Source organism: Pantherophis guttatus, chromosome 6, assembly GCF_059756535.1.
Source record: "Pantherophis guttatus breed Tessera chromosome 6, ASM5975653v1, whole genome shotgun sequence".
Lineage (NCBI taxonomy): Eukaryota > Metazoa > Chordata > Lepidosauria > Squamata > Colubridae > Pantherophis > Pantherophis guttatus.
The window spans coordinates 58,366,519-58,391,456 of record NC_142068.1 but is presented as its reverse complement, the minus strand read 5'-3'; the positions used below and the strand labels follow the sequence as shown (position 1 = coordinate 58,391,456).

The 24,938-nt window shown below is 35.3% G+C and overlaps 1 protein-coding gene across 11 annotated transcripts in view; it reads right to left on the bottom strand.

Annotated features, from left to right (window-relative positions):
* TACC2 (transforming acidic coiled-coil containing protein 2) overlaps window positions 1-24,938 on the bottom strand; it is a 169,213-nt gene that overhangs the window by 70,918 nt on the left and 73,357 nt on the right. For 9 of the 11 annotated variants that reach the window (XM_087872969.1, XM_034436372.3, XM_034436374.3 and 6 more), the window contains one exon: window positions 17,347-17,487. In XM_087872969.1, the coding sequence (XP_087729095.1) occupies window positions 17,347-17,487 (141 nt within the window). Of the gene's footprint in view, window positions 1-2,628; window positions 3,285-17,346; window positions 17,488-24,938 lie in introns of those variants that run through there. The other 2 variants (XM_060682971.2, XM_087872973.1) reach the window with 1 other exon arrangement.

The window sequence follows — 24,938 nt, the reverse complement described above, 5'->3', positions numbered from 1 at the left end:
ACGTAACTTCATTTCAACTAGGAATCTGAACCTTATATGTTATCAACATTCTCTAAGGAAATGTTTCAAGCAAACAGACATAGAAAGGAGGACAGTTTTCTTCATACATAGGAACTGACTGGAGAATCTGTTTCTACCACTCCACAGAAAATACTGACTTCTTTAATATAGATTTGTTACTTGTATAAAAGGTCATACAATATTTAATGCTAACAACAAAAGTACACATTTCATCCTCTTTTTTTTTGTTCACAAGCTTTCCAGGGGAGAGTAAGTTCCTGCCATGAAAAATATGAAATGGAAGCTAGCTTAAAACTGCTGGATGAGCTGAATTAACTGTTGTTAACCCAGAGAAATGTATTATATTACTATCCAAAAGGCATCATTTACTAGAATTATACAGGTATTTTGAAAAGAATTCTTAAATAATTTTCATAATGCAAGAGATTAGATCCACCTACAAAGTTTTAATATCATAAATTTAGGATTGCTTGAAAAATATAACAACCTCTGGGTTACAATATGATCCCTGTAGAGAGGCAGAGATGTTATGCCTATTGATGGGTACCACTGCTAGCTAAACTACTTACTTGCATTGATGACACAGGATTTTTTCCAGAGATCTAGAGACTGATCCTCTTCTAAAAGGGGAAATAAACAAGTAACCCAAATTATTGATCTATTAGTCTTCTGGATAGTCTTGCCAAATGTGAGATCAAGATGTTTTTATATAAATTGGAAGATTGGAAAGACGCTGATATAATAAATAACTAATAACAACTTGGTTTAGAAAGGCTCAAATCATCCTTGACTGCTGCAGGTTCTATTTTATCTTGCTTGTTAATGCATAAGCATCATTATAAAATATTTGTACATAGTACATAGTATTTCACTATTCCTTTTACTTATAAATAATGAGCAAGCTATGGAAAAACTATCAATGTAGAAAAGTCCCTACTATAGCAATTATATTTTAATAGAGATACAAGGGGGAAAAATTATAGCAATGGTCTTTTCGCATGAAGTTTCATGTCAAACATTAGCACTTCTTACTGACTTCAGATATAACAAGTTTTTGCTTATTGAAAAGGGGAAGTATTGTACTCTAGGGCCCCTTCATAACATTAACCAAAGCAGCGATACTTGAATTAATACTTGATTTGTGAAATGTTGCTAGAAATCTTATTCATTCAGTCCACTTGACACTGACAGAGAAAACTGAACTTCTGTGTATGGATGTGCGAATGCAACTGTAAGTGTGAATCTGGCTATATATGAAACATAGATATTTTCAAAAGAGTTTTCCACAAAAGAGCTACAATTCTTTATGAAGGTGGGGGGGGGGGAAGTACCTTACTATGTTTAACAATGAAACAATGTTACAGAAAAGAATATTTAAAAAAACAGAAGACTGACACATTTTGTGAAACATTGTTTTAATCCCAATTTATTGTTATACATTTTTACAACCTAAAATAAAGTAGGTATGGAGGATTAAAAAAAAAAAGCATGGAATGCCTTACTCAAATATATTTCCAGGGGCATCATCCTTGTTAAACTGATTCCAAATACAGATAAGGATCTATGTCCTTACTATTAGGCTGTACAAGTACAGTGATTGGTATTATTCATTCTTTCAACTGAGGGAGGAAAAACCACATAGAAATTCAGGGGGGAAAAGAAAGTACTAACTGAAGCCATTTTGAAAAATATGTAATATAATACAGTAAATATGTATTTTGTTGGATTTCTGTACTGGCATTCCTCCAGAAGCTCAAGGCAATTGTATTGCACTCCTTCCCAATGAACTGCTTAAACTTGCCTTTGATATCAGGTAACATATAATAAACCACTCAATACATCTTTAACCCAGGCCTATAAAATCTGAAGCAAGAAGAAAAGGCCAACCAGATTGCAACTGTTTTTGTCTGTTTGGTTGTAATGCTGTACTCATCAGAAATCAGAGAATCAGCTTAATAAATACAGTCAGCAGCTAGCAGTTGCCCAACTAAAGATGACAAATCATTTAAAAAAAAAAACTAAGAAAGAGAATAACACAGTACTGCCTGAGGAACTGTCTGTTTCATCCTCTTTGAGATGGTATATCGTTTTGAAAGACAACTGGAAATGGTAGCTTGCTTTTTGATCACTAACTGAAGAATATTACATTAAAATGAGGAGAATGAGAACGGAGAGAAATGAATTGCTGGAGAGCAGACAGTATGAAAATCTCAGGGAACAAACCCAAGCAAAATCAATCTAGATATACGCTATGCATTTTAAGCAGAAAGAGAGGCATTTTTGCTGAAAATGGTGATGGGCTTGATTGATTATGTCTATAGAACGTGGAGAAAACAAATGCCACACACAGCTTATTGCCCTGCACGATACAAAAGGAATCCCACTAACCTTTCTAAGGAAAATGCCTACATGCTTTGGCAGCATTTCTAAAAGCTGATCAGGGTTGAAAAACTGCCAAAGGCTTGGGAATGGCTAGAATGCAACCCTCTCAGATCAACCAGCCTTTCTAAACAGACTCCAGAGCTTTCCCATTGCCATTTCAATCCTTGCCTTGTGTGGGAAGAAGTGGGGGGGGGAGAGAGACGGATAACGCGAGCTCATACTTACATTGCTTCTGATGGCTCCCGAATCAGGCTATTTGTCTGTGCCTGCTGCAGAGACTGCGACCCTCCCATCCTCAGGGCGCCCTTGTGTTGGAGTTCCCAGCAAGTGTAGCCAGCCTCTGTGTAAATCCAGCACCAAAAAGCCCAGAGAGATCGGGATGGTAAACGCTGCAAATACTGCAGTGCAGATGAAAACAGCTGCTTGCATGTGGGGGGGGAAACAATCCAGAGACTTTAACAGCAGCTTCTTTCCTCTGAACTGTTGCCAGGTTCCTTCCTCAATCTCCTCACTCGCGGGGCCCCCTCCCTTTCTTTCCCTTCACTCAAATGAAAAATTGATTTCGAATAAATAAAATGTCCCGGCTATTGTAGCTATTGTGTCAGGCTACGTAACAGCCTGGGAGAATTGAAGCTAAGTCCTGAGTAAGTGCCTTGCAAGGTCTGTTGGCTATTCCAAGTGGCTTTGGGGGAGGGAAAAAAAGGAAAAGAAAAATTAAGACCCTCCCTTTAAGCACACATTGTCAGCTACTGTGCATCCCTAAGAATCTCCAGGCAGGATCATTACATTGTGTTGACTCAGCTGATTTGAAATGCAAATAGATTTGCATGCCACATCTTGCATGTGATCTTTATTTTGGGGGCAAGCACATCATCTACTTTAAAACAGAAAACAATGCAGACCAAAGTATAGGATTTTTAAAAATTCACATTGCTTTTCCCTCCCTTTTCTTCAAACAAAAGACCCCATCCCTCTCACAGAAATGGAATCTTCCACTGGAGAAGTAGGGGGAATGTCATGGAAGAGCTAAGATAAATAAGGCAACAGGGCACTGCTGTATATAGATATATTAGTAAATATATTTCCTTAAAGGCAAGATGACAGGAAAAAGCAGGATGAAGAAAAGGCAATGACAAAATCATTTGGGGGGTAAATTCAGCCAATGTACCAATTAGTGCATTAGCTGGATAGTCAAGAGGCTGTGATGCTTGAAGGTATTAAGAAAATAGCTCCACTTCTTGGAGAATGAGATTCCTTGGTGATTGTTCCTATATATAACTGAACATTTTTATTACAGGTCACAGACCCATCAATCACAGCAAATATCAACAAACTATACAGGTAGTCCTCAATTTATAACAACTGGAGTCAAGCTAGTCAATTAAGTGACATCATTATTATTATTATTATTATTATTATTATTATTATTATTATTATTATTATTATTTTCGTCTAAATTTACAAGCTCTTTTGCTTTGATTCTTAAGCAAATCACTGAAATGAATTGTTAATTCAAGTGATTGTTAAGGGGAATCACACAGTCATTAAGGTAATCTGGCTTCCCCCACTGATTTATCGGGAACTATCTGGTAAGGACGCAAATGGTGATCACATTGTTTTGGATTGCTGCCGCTGCAGTAAATACAGCTCAGTTGCACAATGCCCAAATTTTGATCCTGTGATTTTCTATGATAGTTGTAAATTCAAATCAGTCACAAGTCACTTTTTTCAGGGCTGTTGTAACTTCGAATAGTAGTTAAACAAATGGGTATAAGTTGACATCTGTACTACGTTGTGGAACTGTCTTTGTGGTTGGGAATAGAAAATACAGCCCTATGGATTTGTCTAAAGGCCGTATAAATGCAATCGATTTTCCGATACTTCAACGTAGCAGAGATTAGGTCCACTGTGCAGCCGTTATTCTAAAGTGCAGGTCAAGGTCAGGGGATCTAGGAAGAATTCCTGAGGACCATTATTCCCAAGGTCTACCATGTGCTATCAAGACAAGTTAAGATATCTCAGTCCAAAGGAGGAGTTAGTTACACACAGTAGTTTTGCAATAGAGCCATGGATGTCAACTAGGGCTTCATATTCTTCCCAATTGGCAAAACAGAATTCTTAACTTTTAAAAAACTTTAAAATAGAAGTTTGGCTTTCAGCTTTTTCCTCTGTTCATTTGTAGGATACTGCTGGGACCAAAGCATTCTTGGGAATGAAAACAGAAAGGACAGGGCAGGGCAGAAGGAAATCGGAGCTCAGTCATCTGTTAGCCATCCAGTTTTCTCACACACTGAAACTGGAAAGTTGTTAGAAACTTGGATCAGGGTAGTGATAGAAGAGAGCTGAAGGCTCATAAGGTTTTGTTATAATATATTTATAACAATATAAGGCATTTCAAAGATTCCCAAATCATAGCAGCATTAATGTAAATAAATCTGCCAGTATTGATTTCAATGCAGCTACACAAATATTGTTCACTGTGTGATGTTCATACATCTATTCAACATCTACATGAAACTACTGAGTGAGGTCACTAGCTGGTTCTGGGTACATATTTTTCAATGCCAGCTGATAAAGCCATTGGAATTCTGTCCCAGGTCCTGAAAGCTGTGTGGACCTGCATGGTTTCTTTTTCTGGGTACATTTATGACCTATAAAGTCTACATGGCATATGGTCTCGTTATTTAAGGGGCTACCTAGCTCCTGAGGTGTCTGGCTGCTCAATAAGCACATCTATATGCTACTAAAACTCATGATATTTAACTCGGCGAAATGCTGCATCGCAGGAAAACAATTTTTGAATTAAGGTATCTCAAATGGACTAATTTACAGAATTTGCCCAAAAGGGAGATTTCTGGTGCTCTCTGTCAGATTCCCATGAGAAAAGTCATTGATGAAGCCATCAGGAAGTCAGAAATTGCTCCTGATCCCACTTCCGGTTCAACTGGAAGTTGGCAAACGGGCTGTTTCTGGTCTCCGGAGGGCCTCCGGAGGCCATTTTTGCCCTCCCCAGGTTGCTAGAGAGGGTCTGGAGCCTGGGGAGAGCTAAAAATGGGCCTACCGTGCCATCGTGTACCAAAAATGGGGGGAGCGCAGGGGGCTTATGTGCGCATGCGTGGGGTGCATAGAATTATGGGTGTGGGCATGCGCAACCCCCCCACACTCTCCCTGCTTTTGGCACACGATGACAAAAAGGTTAGCCATCACTGGTTTTATCTTTAATACCAAATTACAATGGTGTCTATTTTCATTGTAACGAAGTTTTAAATATTTGAACACAGTGATCATGTAGCTACCAAAACAAAATTAGATGAAACAGTGGCAGACCTAATCCTAACCCAAACCTATATGTTTTAAAGCGAACATATCTCATTCCTATAAAAAAAAAAAAAAGGATACCTTCAAATTAAAAAGGACTATGTTATTGAGAGCTACAGAATGGGACTTATAGAAAAGTATTAGACACCTACCCTTCCTTTCCATAGTTATGCTCAATAGGGATGTTACAATATATGATTTATCATGCATCCAGATGGGGATTGCTAGATCAACTAATTAAAAAACAGCATATCATTCAATCTTATCTTTTAAATATATTTTAGTATAAAAAGGACAGGAAAATTACAAACAGAGCCATGTACAAAGTACTATAACTGAAGTAATAAGATTACACTGTACACAAGCAAAAAAAAAAAAACACAACTCAAAATGAGACAAAAGGATATAGGAGCTTCCTATGGCTTGAAAGTAGCAATAAGATTTAAGATAAAACGTATGAAAAAGTCAATAATGAGTTACTGTAGCTATATGTGGTTTAAGTACAATCTCTATCTCACTAGCTTCACTTTGATGTTCAAAGCATGTACAATATCTGTTCAAAATATCATATTTATTTTTTTTTAGGTTATGAATAGAACAATGGGAAGCACGTAAGAGGAAAAGGTGAACCAGGAATTAAACATAAGCAAGTTTCCCCAAAGAGCTCTTGAATAGAATTCAGATTAACCTTCCCTAACCTGATACCCTTCAGAAGTATCCCATCTCACCTAATCTGAACCATGCTAGTTGCTGAAGGCTTTTCTTTTTTTTTCTTTTTTAAAAAAATTGGTTTTCTATTAAATACATTTCTTGGTGCTTAATGAATATCATGTTGTCTGAGTAATTATTGCTTAATCATTATAAATTTACATTCTTAATCTCCACTTCTTCTTTCCAGCCACTGGTAAAATAGATTCTATGTTAATCTTAATTCTCAAAGACCCAATATTTCAAAAGTGCACAATAGCTCAATTTCTTAAAAAATTGTGATTTTGACTGACATTAGTCCATTTTTTAAAGAAAAACTGACAATTAAAACCCACTCTTATGTAATGTCTTTAGTATCAAATGCCAAGATTGTTGGCATTTCCCATGAATCTTTTTCCAGGAAAAGATGTTTCCTTTTGCAGACACAAGTTTACAGTTTGGAACTTATAATTAACATGTTTATTTAGTGATGAACAAGATAATTTGTACAAAATGAGCTGATTTCCACTGAAGGATATCATGGCTTTTTTATTTCATGGCATGAAACAAGATATGTCCGGATACATCACCCATTGTGCCTAATTGTGCCTAATGCATCTATAGTGAGAAAGAAGCATGCATTATCTCTGCTTAAGTACAGGTAGCCCTCGGTAGTCCACAATTGAGCCAAAATTTATCTTGCTAAGTGAGATAGTTGTTGTGAATTTTGCCCCACTTTATAACCTTTCTTGCCAAAGTTGTTAAGTGAATCACTATAATTGTTAAGTTAGTAACCTGGTTGTTAAGTGAATTTGGCTTCCCTATTGATTTTTCTTGTCAGAAGGTTACAAAAGGTGATCACATGACTCTGGGACACTGCAACTGTCATAAATATGAGTCAGTTGCCAATCATCTGAATTTTAATCACGTGACCGCGGGGATACTGCAATGGTTGTAAGTGTGAAAAAAAGTCATAAATCACTTTTTTCAGTTTCACTGTAACTTCAAATGGTCATTAAATGATTATTAAACAAATTGTTATAAATCAAGGATTACCTATATATAGGTTCTAGAGCAGGGCTGTCAAACTCAAAGCCCGTGGGCTGGGATCCAGCCCGTGGGGTGCTTACATCTGGCATGCGGGGCCACCCTGGAAACAGCAAAGGAATGGCCTGTAGTGTCTCTGCTAGCAAAAATGTGGCCCTCCTGACCTCTGTTTTCGCTGGCAGAGGGTTGCAGGAGGTTATTGCAATCGAAAATGGAGCTCGAAGCCCATTTTCGCTGGCAGAGTGCTCAGGTTACCATAGGCGCCCCGACATGAATGACATTGAGTTGGCCACACCCCCTGGCTCCCTGAGGTCAAACACAATCCTGATGCAACCCTCAATGAAATTGACATCCTTGTTCTAGAGCCATGTTTAACTTAAAGATCAGTTGGAGGTTTGCACAGACCCTTAAGAAAATGATGGTTGCATTGGAATATACAGAGCAATTTCTATTTGTAGCACCACTTTTAATTCTGAGATGATATTCTTCAAGGGAAGGATTCTGTATCAGTGATTAGAGCAATTACGACTTATTGATGATTTTTTTTTTTTTTTTGTTTCAGGGTCAACACAGAATGGGATAGAGAGATGATGGTGGTGATGGTATTAAGCTGTTCCAAGTAAAACTGCATTTTCAATTGAATTCAGTTGAAGTGATTTTGTCAATGCCGATGATGTTCAAATGGTATTACAGATGTTTTGGGATTGCAAAGGCACCTATCACTATTGGTACTGTCTCTGGTTTCTTTTGCCATAGTTTTTCTCCTTCTGATTGCAGCTCTGTGTATTTTGTGATTTTCTCCAGTTCTGTGATGGATTCAGATTGTACAGGTTCCCAGGAGGCAGAAATACATATCAAAGTAGCAAGAGACAGTGCAGTTTAGATTAATATGGCAGAGAAAGGGTAAAAATAGCTCCTCTCAAATAGCCTCCCAGTGTACAGTATATATATATATATGATTTATGGTGCAAGTAGTCTGCTTTAGTTATGTGACTTTAGGTGCATCATTGCATGTAGAATGTGAAATAATCAGTTTCTTGGGAAAAATTCAGTAAGTGTATACAGATGCCAAATCCAGTTTAAACATATAGCTGACTCTTTGACCCACCCTAATAATAATATCCAACCCTCATAACTGTTTATTTATGGATTAAATAACCATCACAAATCATGCTAAATCAGAATTTAGCGACCCTATTAATTGGAAAGGGCTTAATTTAACACTAAGCAATCATGGGTGGCTTTATGCCAAATTAAAAAAAAGTAAATTTCATAATAGTTGAGCACAATGTGCAAACCAGGCATATTAGTCTATATACAACTTTGCAATTCACGTCACGAGGGTCAGACCTCTGAAATAACAATTTAAAAAGGGCTCATGTGATCAGGCTGAAATAGTTTCCTGCCACCCATTGTTGATACACTTACAATGGGCGAATTTCCTTCTTACAATTCTTTCTACCTATGTTCTTTGAATCAACTTTGATTATTAGAGCCCAAGGGCACATGAAAACAAACGAAGCACAATTCTCACAAAATCAGAAAGAGTTTTATTTACACTACAGTAAAAGAAAAAGCTTGGATTTAATTATTCAATCGATGTAATTCTGTACTTATGGAGTGGTATCTACATATAAGTGAATCAAGCACCTGGAAAAGATTGTCTACTCAATGCAGTGTGATTCACATTTTATATTTCAATATGCTTCAACTCGGACATCCCCAGAAGTATGCATCAACTCCCAGAGTTATCAACAATTGCAGTGCTGGTTTGGGAAAATAGGGGTTAAAAGTTAACATATCTGAGGGTTTTCCAGGTTGAAGAAAGCCATTAGCAGCATTTTAAATAATTAAAAAAAAGTATCCTGAACAGGCACAAAACAGTCTAATATTCATCACTATATAAATGTTAGATGGAATTGCTTCTTCCAATTCACCTTTAAAGTACATTGCTTAAAATGTAACAACGAATTGTGATAAGGATCTTCTTTGTATAATATAAATGGTTTGGAAAAGGTTACCCTTTTCACATAGGAAACTTTCCGAGCTCTAAATGTAAAACATATAGCTAGAATGTGATTCATATTGCTTATTTGGCATAAATTCACATTTTTCTTGGAACTCTACAACATTTTTCAGGACAAGCTTGATCACAATGGCAAACAGTCATTAAATAATAATGTATTTGCTTTTCTTGAGAATGTACAAGAATAAGTGTTATTGGATACTTTTGCCCTACAGAAAAGCCTCCCTAGGAATATTGAAATTCTTGCCTATTTTTTCTCATGCACGTAGACAGAATTTTGTTATTATTGCTAGAAATTTAGTTCAAGGAAGAATATGAAACATAACTTTCTTCATTCAATGGTGCACTTCCACTGATGTTTGTTTTCCACTGAAACCTAGGTTACCTTGCTTTGCAACACATATATTTCACAGAGGGTAAAAGAACCAAGGGGCTGCTGTTCAATACATATTAATACAGCTGACAATGTATCCCTTGTACAGAAAACCATAGAAATATCTTAGTCCTTTATGCAGGTGGATCCAGGCAAATTTGGGAGACAAGCAGATTAAATAGGCTGAAAAAAATTGTCTTGCTTGCAAAGAAATGAAAGTTAAGCCTCTTTTAGCATAAGCCTTTGCTTACCAGCAACTGAAAGTTGCAAAGACAGTGTAAAAATGCCTCAAGGGACTTCATGAACTTGAAAAAAATACGTAGAGTCCATTTGCTGGTACATTGTAATATTTCTTACTGTTGGGTGATTTATTTCTCATCTTGTTCTACCCCTCAAATCATTGAACATAAAAAAGGATGGGATTTTCTTGATTATTAAAAAGCCTCATCACATTGAAGGTCTAGGTGGATCTTAGCATTGTCAGCATATTTCACCTCTTTCTTCACTATTTTTTTTAGCATCTCATGATGTTTTAAATAATTGCTTATCTGTTTCTCTGAGCTCTTTATGTGAGTCAGATTTTCAAAGTCCAGATGTTCTTTAAAGCACTCTTTGTGATCAATATGTTTTCAGTTATAGCTTCATCAATCCATGTGCCTATGCAAATATCCAAACAAAACAGTTTCTGCTTGCTTTGCTAGTAAATCACTGATAACCACTGATAACAAGTTTATATTCTGATGAGAAATAATTGTCACTGGAAAAAGAGGGATGGCAGAGATGTAAGATGGCAAAAGAGGGAGGTCTTGGAAACATCCAGGAAAACTCTAGGAAGAAGAAGCTTGGAAATGGAGCTGATGCTTGACAGCTGAAATTAATAACGTGGACTTACAAAAGCTCTAATATCAGTTGAGAATAGAGTTTTTATTTTAATTCAAAAAAGAATGGTTAGTGATCCTAGAATGGATTATGCAGCTTTTCACTGCTAAAGGCTCCATCATTGGCTATATCATCAGAGGATGTGTATATATGGTGCCCAGTCATCAAAGATATTGCTGTTGTTTTATTTGATTGTCAACTGTATGCCCCTTGTTAGGCTTAATTATTTAAAATCCCTACTTGAAACAAACAGCCTACTGGGACTTGAATCATAGACTGTCCTATTTCTTCCTGGGCTCTAAGATGTTAGCAAAACTGATAAGTTTACTGGCATGGCAGTTCAGCTAAGAATCTATTATAAACAAATTAGAATATTGTGTAAAGACAAAGAACGTTGATTATTTGTATTCAGCACATAAGTATTTTATTATTGTATTTTCTTTTTATATACTTAAACTTTGAAATAGACCTTGTATTTTACCTTTATTGCAAAGGCTTAATTGTTAGTGAATAGCCCAAAGTCTATTAAGTGTTTAAGGGAAATATCTGAAGGAAAAGTACTATAGATGAAGAGGACCGGTGGGGGACTTACATTATTTATTGCAGACAAGTCTTGGTAGAGTTGGATGACAGATGAGAGAAGATCAAAAGTTTTTACTTGTCAAAGGGTCTCATCAACTAGATCAAAGCCATCTGACTGAACCAGAGAAAGGGGAAATCTTGTCATTAATATCTATAAGCACTTCCTTAACTGTAGAACTAGGAAGAGTAGGCAGAGGTAGGATTAGAACAAAATACACATACACCAAAATTATATAATAATTTGCATCTATTCATGCTTATATTTAACTAGGGATGAAAGCTGGGGGTTCATAAAAATGCTCACTGTACTTTTGAAGCCCTGTCTTATCAGCAAAGGAGGCAAATAGTTTTGCATTGGCATGAACAGCAATCAAATTTAAATCACAAGATTTAGCTGGAAATGGAACTGCTTTTTCTATTAGTTTCAATAAAATGGACAAAAAAAAATAGAATGATACTTTTGCATTATTTCAATCAAATCCTTTGAATCCTTAAGTATATCCAATAACACACTTAAAACATTTATTTTGTATTGTTGTTCTCATCTGTTGTTCATTAATACTTGCCTTGTTCAGACTTTTCCAACATTTCATCCTTCCGATTTGATGAGATTATATTCTGGTAATTAAAATTCCAATGAATGTAGAGAACATCACATTGAAAAGCTCATCTTAACATTTTTCTAATTTCTTTTAAGAAGCATTCTTAATACTGTTGTTACCAGTACTGCATAAATTTAGTTCGAAACAAATTCTTCTGAATTTTATTAGAAGCCTCTACAACCTTGCAACTTTGATAATCCATCCATTGATAAAGGATTTTTTTCAGTCTCAATATCCTCCGAGAGGTCTGGTTTATTTAGAACGTGCAAATACAGGTAGAAATAGCAAATCATGATTTTAAAACACGGTACGTCATAACACAATAAGTCAATACAGAGAATTTCTTTAAACCTAAGGCTGGAACTATTTACAAAAACATGGATGTTAAATTCTACCATTTGCTCGCTCTAGTCTGAATGCATTGAATCATAAGGAAAAGAATAACAGTAAACAATACTCTCAGAACAAAACAAACAGGGTGACAAAACAAACCGAGTTTATGGTTTTTCTAATCAATTCTCATTAAAACGCTATGCTGGCAATCAATTACAGAATTCCCGTAATGATGTAATATGTTTTACTGCTCATGTGCCACATTAGGCAAAATGCCAAGAATGTTTTGGTTTTTCGGCAATGCATTTGCAGGGATATGTTTCCTGTAGTATGCATCATATAAGCAGACTTCTTATCCCTCCTCTCTCCCGCTTTTATTTGCTGATGTGGAAGACAACATATCACTTGTCATACAACTTCCTCTTCTGTTAATCGATGTGTGTTAAATGAATATATTTCTTCGGGATTCAGGTAATGCATAGGACAGTTGCCCTAAGCTGTTAACTTGGACAATTGGGTGGAAGAAAACATAGTCCCCTGGGAAGATGTGGCACAATGAGCTCAATTCCATATCATGACCTTTTCATGAACAAGAATATAAATGTATAAAGCCACATACAGCAGCTGCTCATTTATTTATTTTTTGCACCTGATACCTACTGTATGTGAGCATGTGTCTCATTTCAGTGGAGAGGAAATGGGAAGGTTACATGCGAGGTAAAGTGCAACCATCTGATTTAAAATTAGATATTTCAACAAATCGTGGTTCATAGCAGGATTTAATAATTATATAGTTAATAAACTTGGTTAAGTCTCTCATTCAAATGAATTGAAAGATCACTTCTAATCTAATGAGCTACAATACCAAGCACACATATATGCTGGTGATATCTGTTCTTCAATCTGCCTTTGCTAAGAGATTTGATGAGGTTGGAAGTCCTCTGAGATGAACTCAGATTTCAGATAATCTACAATTCTGTGAAAAACCATTAACCCACTTTCAGATTTTTGGGAAACCTTGCATGTCTCTTCCCAAAGGTGGAACATACATACATACATGTATACATACATACATGTATACATACATACATATGGTACATACACAAATTTTTTCCAAAAGATGGCAAAAGTTATTTCTTAAAATTATATATTATATTGTGGGCATATTCCCACTAAATAAAAATGTTTTAGCTTGTCAAATTATTACTATATATATATATATATATATATATATATATATATATATATATATATATATATATATATATCAGCATATTAGCACAAATATATGCAGTATTTTTCTGAGCATATTAAAAGGACATCTTTTGTTTTTAAAAAGAAATCTTGCTTTGGTTTAAGAATGTTGCTAAATAATACATTCTCCATACTACAGCAACCAAGTATTATAAAATCAATACCAAACAACAATACTTGTACACTCAAATCAGATATCATAAATTATGTATGTAATCTATGGACTACAAATGAGATATGCCCTATGACCTTCAGCTGTTTTTTTTTATTCTTATTGTTAAAAGGAAATAATATTGTGAATGTGTCAGTACACTATAGTTAATCTCCCAATTTTGGGATGTAAAACAGTTGTATGTTGTCCTGAAAAGCAGTCTTCAGAATAGAGAATCTGTTTGAAACAGAACAATGTAAAACTGGGTTTAGGGTAAACTCGTGGCATTTTGCCAAAATAAGCCCAAACTGAATAGTATTGTATTTTTATAATGCTATGTGGAGGAACAGCTGGCAATCTAATCTACCCTTTATCTCACTAAAAAGCATGATGTGAAACCTTGATTAACTAGAACCATAACGGGAAGTGGAAGGTTAGTGTTTACGGGTCATTTGTTGACGTCAATGGCATATGGGCTTGTAATCTAAGAGGAGTATTATAGTAAAAAGCATGAATTAATGAATGAAATCTTTTTAAAAATAGATACGGTGTGCACTGGTGAAACAGAGAAAGGGAAAGGGTGGAATAAATCTGAATTAATACGATCTGATTTTGTCAAGTTGACTTGGTGAATACATTCATGGAAGTTTAAAATTGAATGAAAAGGATAAAATGTCTGTCAAAAAGTATAAGTAGTAGTTGTGGGTGCTCATCAAGTATCCCTAGCTCATAGGTTAGTCCAGGGGTGGGTTCTAGTTACCTTTACTACCGGTTTATATCGTGCCTGCGCGGCACTTCTGCGCATGTGCAGATCACTTCTGATGTCATCTAGGTCAGTGGGCGGAGCCTCCCGCCGGTTTTACTACTGTTTCTTGCGAACCAGTCCGTGGCCAACCTACCACTGGGTTAGTCATAGCTGTATGTTACTGTAGCTATATGAGGAAATGAAAGAAGTAAGGATGTATCAGGCCTGTCCCAGCTTGGGCATTTAAGAAAGACCTTTGAGTCTGTTTGTAGCAAAAGGTATACTTTTACTAAAGCCAAAAGGTTACAGCATAAGCAAAGCCAGATCTGAATATTCCCACGTGAACCCAGTCCTTTTCCCTTCTCCTGAGCCCTCCCCCCTTGGTCCTTCCATAAATGTCCAATGGTATTCAAACTAGGTGTTTTGGTAACCGTCCTAAAGTTTGACGCCTTTTGGTTGGTGTTTGCATTCCGTTCTCATGGTTATATCCTTGGATCTGCCAGGCTCTCTTCCGGGCCAGCACCTCTGCTTCCTCTCACTCTGTCATCCTCCCTCTCTATATCCCCTTACTCCTCCGTCCCCCCTTCTGATAAGATCTGACAGGATGAGTTTTGGGGAATGAATGCAATGTGGAAATGGTTATTATTCTTTTATCTGACATGGATAGATAGATTGATGGAAATGAGATGAAAGGATACAGAAACAGTGATTAGGCTCTTCAGAGACCAAAGATTGATGAATATTTACTTAGAAGTTTGTTCAAATACATGTTTTAAATGTAAGTTTGTTCATGTCCCTATCAGTATTTTTGGCTTACTGTTTGTAATCAAATGTTGAGAAAATTGTTGAAGAATATTAGAGACTATCAATATGAGACAGATATTATTTGGTAGTGTCAAAAATGGATCATGGGAAAATAGACATGAAAGAAAAGGAAAGAAATGAAAGAAAAAAGAGTAAGATATAGAATGACTAGAGGAAAGGAACATATTCATTCTATATGAAAAAAATATTAGAAGATACAATTATCTTCCTATAAGATGAATAAAAATATAGAAAGTTTATGTGAAAACTGCTTGGAACAAAGTGGAAAGAATTATGTTATAGAGTGCCAGAAAAATATGTGGGTTATGCTGATGGCATATTCTTGGGTCAGAAAAAAAATGCTTCCAAGAATGTGGATGAATTATAGTATTTACTGTGTTTAGACAGAAAACATTAACTGTAAAGCTTCAGGAGCTTAATGGAAAATAAATATTAAAATAAATGTTGTTTCAAGATTTATATAAATTCTTAGAGGATTCATGTAATAATTTGTGTAAACACAACAGATACTGAGAAAATGTTTAAAGGATCATCAGATATATTTGGAATATATTGGAGGAAAATTAAATTTTCAAATAACTCATTAGAATCTGATTTTATAGAATAATTCAGTTAAGATTTTAGCAATTCATTTTGATGCCATTCATGGACAAATTATTATTTTATACCAACTTATTACTAAATCAATTTTCCAAAATATCTGAAAAGATGATTTGGATTACATAAGACCATTAAAGCATTTCTTCACTTCATTTTGGATGGACTGTTTAAAAAATGAAAATAATTTTTTAAAACTAAATAAAAAGGACTAAATAAGCAGTTTCCAGAAGATACAACAGAATTGAAATAATGCTGCTGAAATAATTTAGGATAGAACTGCAGTAAGGTAATTATAGAAATAATAATTAAAGTTTTTGTATAGAAATGACAGTAATATAACAAAAATTGAAACAAAAATTAATGTTGACGGTTGCTAATGTTCAAGACTGCACAATAAAAATCAAGAAAAAAATATCATGAAAAATGATAAGGCTTGCAAATACTGGTAGTAATGAAGATGTTTAGTAAATGAGATTAAGTCAAGAGTGATTAAAAAGTGAATAAAAATATAAAATAATAACTAAATAAAAAGTGAACGAAAGTACAAAATATTTTAATATAGTTTTGTAACAGAGTAAATGAGTGTAGTTCATCAATTTTCAAAACAAATGTTATATATGAAAGAAAAGTTGTTAGTGTGATAATGGAAAGGAAAAATCGAGGAATCATGGTTGGATATAATGGTTGAGATCCTCAAAAAGACAGATGAGAATTTTAAGAACAAAAGGCAGAGTATTAATTTTTGTTTAGATACTTAGAAGAAAGGATGGCATCAAAACAGAAAAATACGGAGATGTATACCGAATAGTCTTCAGGTAAACCAGAGATAGTTACACGTTTGCCATTTTATATCTTGCTTTTAATCTTTTATTTTCTTAAATTTATGTACTTCATAAATTCGCCCACCATCCAGTCGATAGATTCTAGGCAGTTTACAACATAAGAAAACCATTAAAAACCTAATATTTTCTCAAAGCTCATACATAATGCCGTTCTACCTGTTTCTAGGGTGGCCCCGCAGGCCAGATCTAAGCACCCCGTGGGCCAGATCTGGGCCCCAGGCCTTGAGTTTGACAACCCTGCTCTAATTTAATGACATCTTTCACTTGAAGACTTACTAAAAGAGACCAATTTTCACTTCTTATAATTCTTCTCTTTTTATAACACTACAGTACTTTCTCCAACAGCATGATGTATATTTGCACGCAAAAAAGAAAATCCACAGTGATTTTATATCAAAATGCAAACCATCTGCTTGATCTGAACATATACAGGATGGAAACCATTTTTTCCATCAAGTTTGGCAGGAAAAAGAAGACAGTGTATTTGTGAAATTATCAAAATGCACCTTCAATTTTAGCCACTTGGTTTGTTAATTTGTAGCATAAACTGATTAGTGTATTAATTACACTAAATAAAATATGTTGTTGCCATGCCATACATCACTTATAAAATAGCGATATCCTAAAAAAGGGCTCACATGGAGCTAGAATTTTCTTCTGCCCAATGGAATCAACATACCTCTTGGTTTCAGATATGGGTTTTCCAGTCTCTTGGACAGACTGCTTTATCTCAGTAGGGAATTCAGGAGCCAATGATCCAAAGTCAGGAAGAGATGCAACTGTGCTATCAGACCGCTGGCTATCACAAAGCTGGGAAATACTGCAAAATAATGGACAGTTATAAAAAAACTAATATTAGTAAAGCACAAGAACTGCACATATGTTTTAAACTGTATTCAGAGACTAGATTAACTGCACATTTATCTCATGCTTGGCTCCTAGTGGGAAATCTAGTCTTCTACAGCCCACTTGAAATTAAACAGATGTAGAGTTGACCTAGAAATTTCAGTGGAGCTCAATGTATGAGATCATTTTTAAAAACCAAACTAGGAATCCAACTGCACTCTGCAGTTTGACAATTGCACTCTAAATTTCTATTTCATTGTTTGAGTAAATCGAATCAAATTACAATAAAGCGCAAGTATAAAATACACATGCACATAAATGCTCATAATTAGCAACACACATACCCACACAAATATTCAGCATTACTAAGATGTGTAAAAATAACAGAATGTTGAAACAGCAGAAATTCAACATCAAAAGGTTATGCCAATACGTTTTTAAAAGATGTTTAAATGCAAGAAGGTAGGGCTTTACTGAATCTCACCAAGAAAAGAATAAGGGCTGTGTCACTGGTACCTGCCAAATAAATATCCATTGTGGATCTGTAAGAAACCAGATTATCTAAAAGTGATCTTCAAGCCTGGCAGAATCATATGAAAAAAAATTAACCCTTAGATATGGCTTTTTCTGACCATTTAAAAACTAGTGCTAGCGTATTACACTGAGCCCAGAAAGAAACTGATGACCAAAGTAATATCTAAGCTGTTCTAACCATTCTTGTCTTACATATCTGGTGACTGGATATTGTATCAATTCTGAGGGATCATTAAAGTTATACACCATTCCAGTCAGGATTCCAGTCAGGATATCATTAATGTAACATTAATGAAACTTCATCGAATCTTCATAGAATAGTTGAGCCAGGCAAAGGTTATACATGCTTCTAATACTAATTGGACTTGCAAAGGCATCATAACATTTGGAATCTCTTCTAACTGCATATTTCTTTATTCAATTGAGGTGTTTCATCGTCTAAAGGTTCCTGTGTGTACACCACAACAACATGTGCTTTTTCCATGCATTGTGCAGTTTATCTACCATCGTCCAGACCACAATAGAATTCACACACAGTGTAAAAACATGGGCAGGACAACCTTTTGATGATACTTAATTTTGAGGACTTCCTCAAGGACTAAATGACTATGGCAGACAGAAACCATGTAGTACACATATGTGAAACCTGAATTTTTTAAGAAACTTTTCCTCTAAAAAGATTGCCAACTTCCACAATCTTTCTTAAAAGTGAACTCTAGCATTAGTTTAGCAATGTTTTTCGCTATCCGAATTCTAGTTTCTAGAACTGCCCTCAACTTTTCAGTATACCAAGAATTTTAATTAGTTCTATGTATTTGGAGATGGTGGTCTTTGGCAGTAATAATACTGATCATCTTAGGACAAGTCATTTTGGAGAGTGACTGCCAGAAATATCAATAGGAATAATCTCAGCCATCAACTGACATTAGAAGGCAAAAGTGTGCCAGGAAGACAATCATTCAATGAGCCTTCTACACTTGCAAAGATTAGAAACTTTCAGCAACTCAAACAGAGATAACTCCTTTTCTACTAAAAATATTGAATTAGAGGGATGTTATATAAAAGATCATATGAAGATACTGATAGCTGAAATATTGACTTAAATTGCTTGATTTCAGCTATATTTTAGGAAAGTTTTTAGATTACAGTGTATTGGTGAAGTAGGAGTACTATATTAATCACTGTCTGTAACCAAGCTTGTATATTCAGCATACAGTTCTAAAATATGAAAATAGCTATACAATAATCACTGAGCAGGTGAATGAACAGAGGAAAATATGTTTGTTATAGGAGTGCCCTCTACTGATCAGAGATAAAATCACAACTTCAAAATACAGTAGCTCCTCTCTGAGGATGATAGGCGGTTCAGAAATTTGAAAAATAAAATAAAATACATTGACCACTGGGATACTTATAAAAAGCTGAACACTGGTGGGGATGGGATTTATTGTTTATTCATTGGTTTGATTTATATGTCGTCCTTCTCCGGAGACTCAGGGCGGCTTACAATGCATTAAGCAATAGCCTTCATACTTTTGTATATACCTGCTTAGTAGGGCTTTTGGGCCTCCCCAAAGCAGTTATCTTTTTTATACGGTCCTCATTTTACCTACCTCGGAAGAATGGAAGGCTGAGTCAACCTTGAGCCTGGTGAGATTCGAACTTGCAGTAATTGCAGGCAGCTGGCAGCTAAGTGCTACTTAACAGCACTTTAGAGGTGCTGTTTAGCGGACTAATGATGAATGAACACACAAACCATCATTCATAAATCCCCCATTGTGGTTAAAGCAAGACTCTTGAGTAGAAATATACTAATTAACATATTAATGCTGCAAAAATTATTAGTCTGTAGCAGTAAAAAAAGAACTCTAATAATTTAAAAACTAAATATAGTGTTTCTTGGATATTCTTAGGCAAACTTCTATCTACTTTTAATTATAAAAGTTAGATATAAGAGCCTTGGTGGCGCAGCAGACTAAGTGCTGTTAAATAGCACCAGCTGCCTGCAATTACTGCAAGTTCGAATCTCACCAGGCTCAAGGTTGACTCAGCCTTCCATCCTTTCGAGGTAGGTAAAATGAGGACCCAGATTGTGGGGGCAATAAGCTGACTTTGTATAAAAAAGAACACCGCTTGTGGGGGGGGCAAAAGCCCTACTAAGCAGGTATTACAAAAGTATGAAGGCTATTGCTTAACGCATTGTAAGCCGCCCTGAGTCTCCAGAGAAGGGCAGCATATAAATTGAACCAATAAATAAATAAATAAATAAATAAATAAATAAATAAATAAATAAATAAATAAATAAATAAATAAGGAATTTGAACAAAGAAAAGAGGTAGCAAATGAACTTGGTTTATCAGTATAAAAAGTATATGTTCTGGAATAAATATATGTTTCACAATTTTCATAGCATTTATAGCAATACCGAGCACTACATAGATATATAATTAGCACATTATATATTGTTCAACATAAGAACAAAATCCATGACTTTTTTATCCTCTATTAATTCAATCATCTTACACCACTTATGCCTATGCAAATTCTTTAAACCAATGTTTCTTTTTTTTTTTTTACAAATTTTACCCCCTTTTTTTCTCCCCCCTTCCTCCCTAACCCCCCCTCACCACCCATCCCCCCCTGTGACTTCTTCACAACAAAAACCTATTTCATAACAGATTACATAATATTTTACCAACCCCTTACTCCCTCCTCTAAATACTGACCCTTACTTATTAAAAATATTATTAATATTGTTACTTCCCCCTTTTACCATACATTTCAAAAAAAAAAGCATTCTACTATAACATTGTATGATAACTTCTAATTTAACATAATATTATTATAACTCCCAGTTTAGCAATAATCTGCCCTTTTTCTCCTCCCCCAAACTTATATCTGTATCATTTCAAAACAACCTTCCACTTTAAGACTATATAATAAATCCTACTTTAACATTTAATCTTTTGTATATATTAATATAACATTTCAAAGCAGCCTTCCCCATAAATTCTAACTTAACATTTAATATATCACTTAAACATCCCTTTTCTTAAACTAATCAATCAGTAAACTAACCTATTTCCACCCACTTTCCTACAAAATTACCATGCACAATTCTTAATATCTTTAATCCACTGCCCACTCTGCTAAATATATATATATATGTATGTATATTTCGTTATAAAAAAAAAAGACAATGACTTTAAATTTATAATCCATATAATATCTTCTTTAATGTCTTTCCACTGGATTGTTAAGTCCATCATCCATAATAGGGTAACATAGCATCCTGGTGCAACAGTTTGTTCCAAATCTTCAGTCATAATCTGCCCCCATCAGTAATGAATATCCTCATATATATATAAAAGTAAAAACAACACCCGAGTGACATTATGATTATATTCCATATAGTTGTAATTGTTGCTTTCATCAGGATTATTAATTCCCATCATCCTAGTGGGTAACACCCAGATCTTCTGCATGCCCCAGCGTAGCTCTCTTGCCTTGTAACTCAGGATAATTATAATATATTTATCGATAAAAGAAAGAAATCCAAAGTAGATAATTCAAATCCAACAATTTAAGGCTCTTTTCACACCCCAAAATTACGGCATTGCAGAGGTCTGTCACTGTCCTCAGGATAATATTAACCAATACTTCGCCTCCACTATCTTTTCACATATTCATTCATATTTTTTAAAATCACTGGCTTCACTGTTGCTTAATTTAGAAATTTCTATTTTTATGAGACCTGTTTCTTTTTTTCTTTTCTTTTTGTGGGTTTCATTTCCATCCTGGTTTCCTTTCTACAAGTTGTATATCAGCTGATCGGTTTTCATTCTGCTAAACCAATGTTTCTTAACCTCAACAACTTAAAATGTGTGGACGGGCTGCAGAATTCTAGGAGCTTGAGTCCACATATCTTCAAATTGCCACAATTAGACACATTTCCCTACATTACTCCATGAATAAATTGGTAGTCTTTTACTAATATTTAGTTTCAGTATATTGAAATTTAGATCTGTAACTGTATATTCAGAGCCTTCTTTGCAATGGAAGGTCACTGAAACCACACAAGGTAAGTTGTGTTAAATTGTAGCAACACAGAAGACTTACACATGCAAGAACATTGGATTCCTAAAAATAAAGCACAAAAATCAAGCTCTATTTATAGGTCTGCCTCAGGATTTATAGCTAAATTTCTCCTATCGTTCCAAGATCAGAATAAATTGGACTATTCTTTCTACAGCCTTAAAACTCAGGGACATCTGTTCACTATTATATCCGTCCTAAGAACATTTAGATTGTTATCAAACAATAATAAAATATTTTGCACAAAATAACCTGATCAAAAGTCCTGTATCTTAGTCCTAATCTATTGAATTAGCCACAGTGGTTTGGATTCATATAATATGCTAAATTAAGACTGCATTGAATGAAAACATATAAAACTTCAAGTAAAAGTCAAACAAGCCACAGTTTGGCTTAGTCCAATGTAGTCATATCTACATATTCAAAACACAGAGAGTGTTCTTGTTGTTGTTGTTAGTTGCGAAGTCGTATCTGACCCATCGCGACCCTATGGACAACTTTCCGCCTTCCTGTCCTCTACCATCCCCCACCAGTCCATTTAATCTCACGCCGACTGCTTCAGTGACTCCATCCAGCCACCTCATTCTCTGCCGTCCCCTTCTTTTGCCCTCAGTCGTTCCCAGCATTAGGCTCTTCTCCAATGAGTCCTTCCTTCTCATTAGATGCCAAAGTATTTGAGTTTCATCTTCAGGATCTGGCCTTCTGAAGAGCAGTCAGGGTTGATTTCCTCTAGGACTGACCGGTTTGATCACCTTGCAGTCCAAGGGACTCGCAGGAGTCTTCTCCAGTACCATAGTTCAAAGGAGAGTGTTCTAGAGTCTTTTAAAGATGTACTGGTTCTGGTCATGAATCTTCCATAGAGTTTGGTCTAGTGGTTAAGGCACCAGGCTAGAAAGCAGGAGACCATGAGTTCAAGTTCTTCCTTAGCCATGAAAACCACCTGGTGACCTTGACCCAGTCATTCTCTCTCAGCCCAATTTATCTCACAGGGTTGTTGTTGTGGAAAAAAACAGGAGGAGGAAGGAGGATTAGATGTATTGTAAAAATAATAAAGGCAGGATAAAAATCTAAGAAATAAATAAACAGAGATGGTTTGGAGGTAGCAGGAAACTGTGCTATTAATAAACCTTAAGCTCATATATTCCCTTTTCTGCATATTCCACTTTTGCTATACTAAAGATTAAAAAAACCCTGCCCCTTTCAGCTGTAAACTAGCCACAGTTCTACAGTTTCCCAAACTCTGGGAAACCTAAGTCACTCAATATCAAACCAAAGTTTATGAGCTTCAATTTTCCATCAGAATTTAAGCTAAAAGGGTTTGAACATACCAGTAAACAGTGGCTAGCTAAATAAAAAATGGCAGTTTTCCCTCATCCTTCTTATATAAAAATGAAGGGAAATCTATGAATTAGAAATTTGACAAACAAGCATTTTTTTTCTTACAAGGCCACAGCCTCTGAAATAGAGACCTACCTAGAGCAAACATATTTGGATCCCATTCAACAAACTAAAACAACAGTACAGTTGTTGCTTAGTGATCTCAAATTCTTCTTTTTCTATTTCTGACATTTGCTGAACTTGTGTAGTCACAAGAGCATTTGTTCCCAGGACTTTCTCTTTTCCATGCCAAGACTTAGAAACTGTTTCTGAAATCAGGACCAATAATGTATATGGTCATCTATAACAATGTATAAAATTATTCCTATTCCTATTTGGCTTCCCTTGAGCTCTCTGCCTCTTTCTCAGCTAAATTTTCCATCAACTTATATGGTAATAACATGTAACATAATGTAAACAGCCATATGCAGACTGTGCAATAGTAGCCTCAGGCAAAATAAATGGTCTAAAATTATATGTAAGGGGAAGCATTCCTAGAGAACTAAGTCCCCCCCCAAAACCCCACCAAATCAGCATCAGAAAAACCAAGCATGAAACCCACATCAGATTCCCTATAAATAAGATTTTAGTGCGATAGTCTTATTTGTTTTCCAAAGTAAATGTATCATAATTTCCAAAACATACAGATAGATATACAAGTCTGTGGGAAAAATGATAAAGTGTGTTCAGAAAAATATAAAATTAATAAATGTATTGCAATGGAATTTTTTGTCAGTCAGATGTAGAGCATAAAGATTTTGAAACAATGTCAAGAAAGCTACACTATATTTATTTCCAGTATATTAAGGAAAAACTAAGATATAATCATTTATGCCAGGTAAGTAGGCAAATTGATGATAGATGATAGATGATAGAAGACAGACAGACACAGACTGACCGACTCACTCACTCACTCACTCACTCACTCACTCACTCACTCACTCACTCAAAGAATAGGCAAGAATCTGGATATGATTCTTAAATAATCTTACTCAATAGAGCATGGATTCTATACATGTCCATGTATATGAAGCTGGACATCTGCCAACCAGCTGTTTGGTACCAAAATACAAAAGGGAGACAGCTACATCTAACTAGGCCCCTCTAACAGCTGGGCTAGCTGACATCAAGCTTCCTTTCTTCTCTTTTCTTTTCTCTCTTTCTCCATTGTTTTTAAAAAACATTTTTGGCTTTTGCATGAAGCTAAATAACTTAAAATAAGACCGCACCCTGCTTCTATGCCTGCACAATCCTTATGTAAGGATTAGGTTGTTAGTCTTTAAGGTAGCATCTTATTTGCTAACTTTAATTGCAGCAAACAGCAAACCCTATGCAACATTACTTGTCTACACTTTTCTTTTTGATTTTGTGCTATTCAAATTGTTCTACAAGCCTGTATGCATTTCAAGTCCCCTCCAC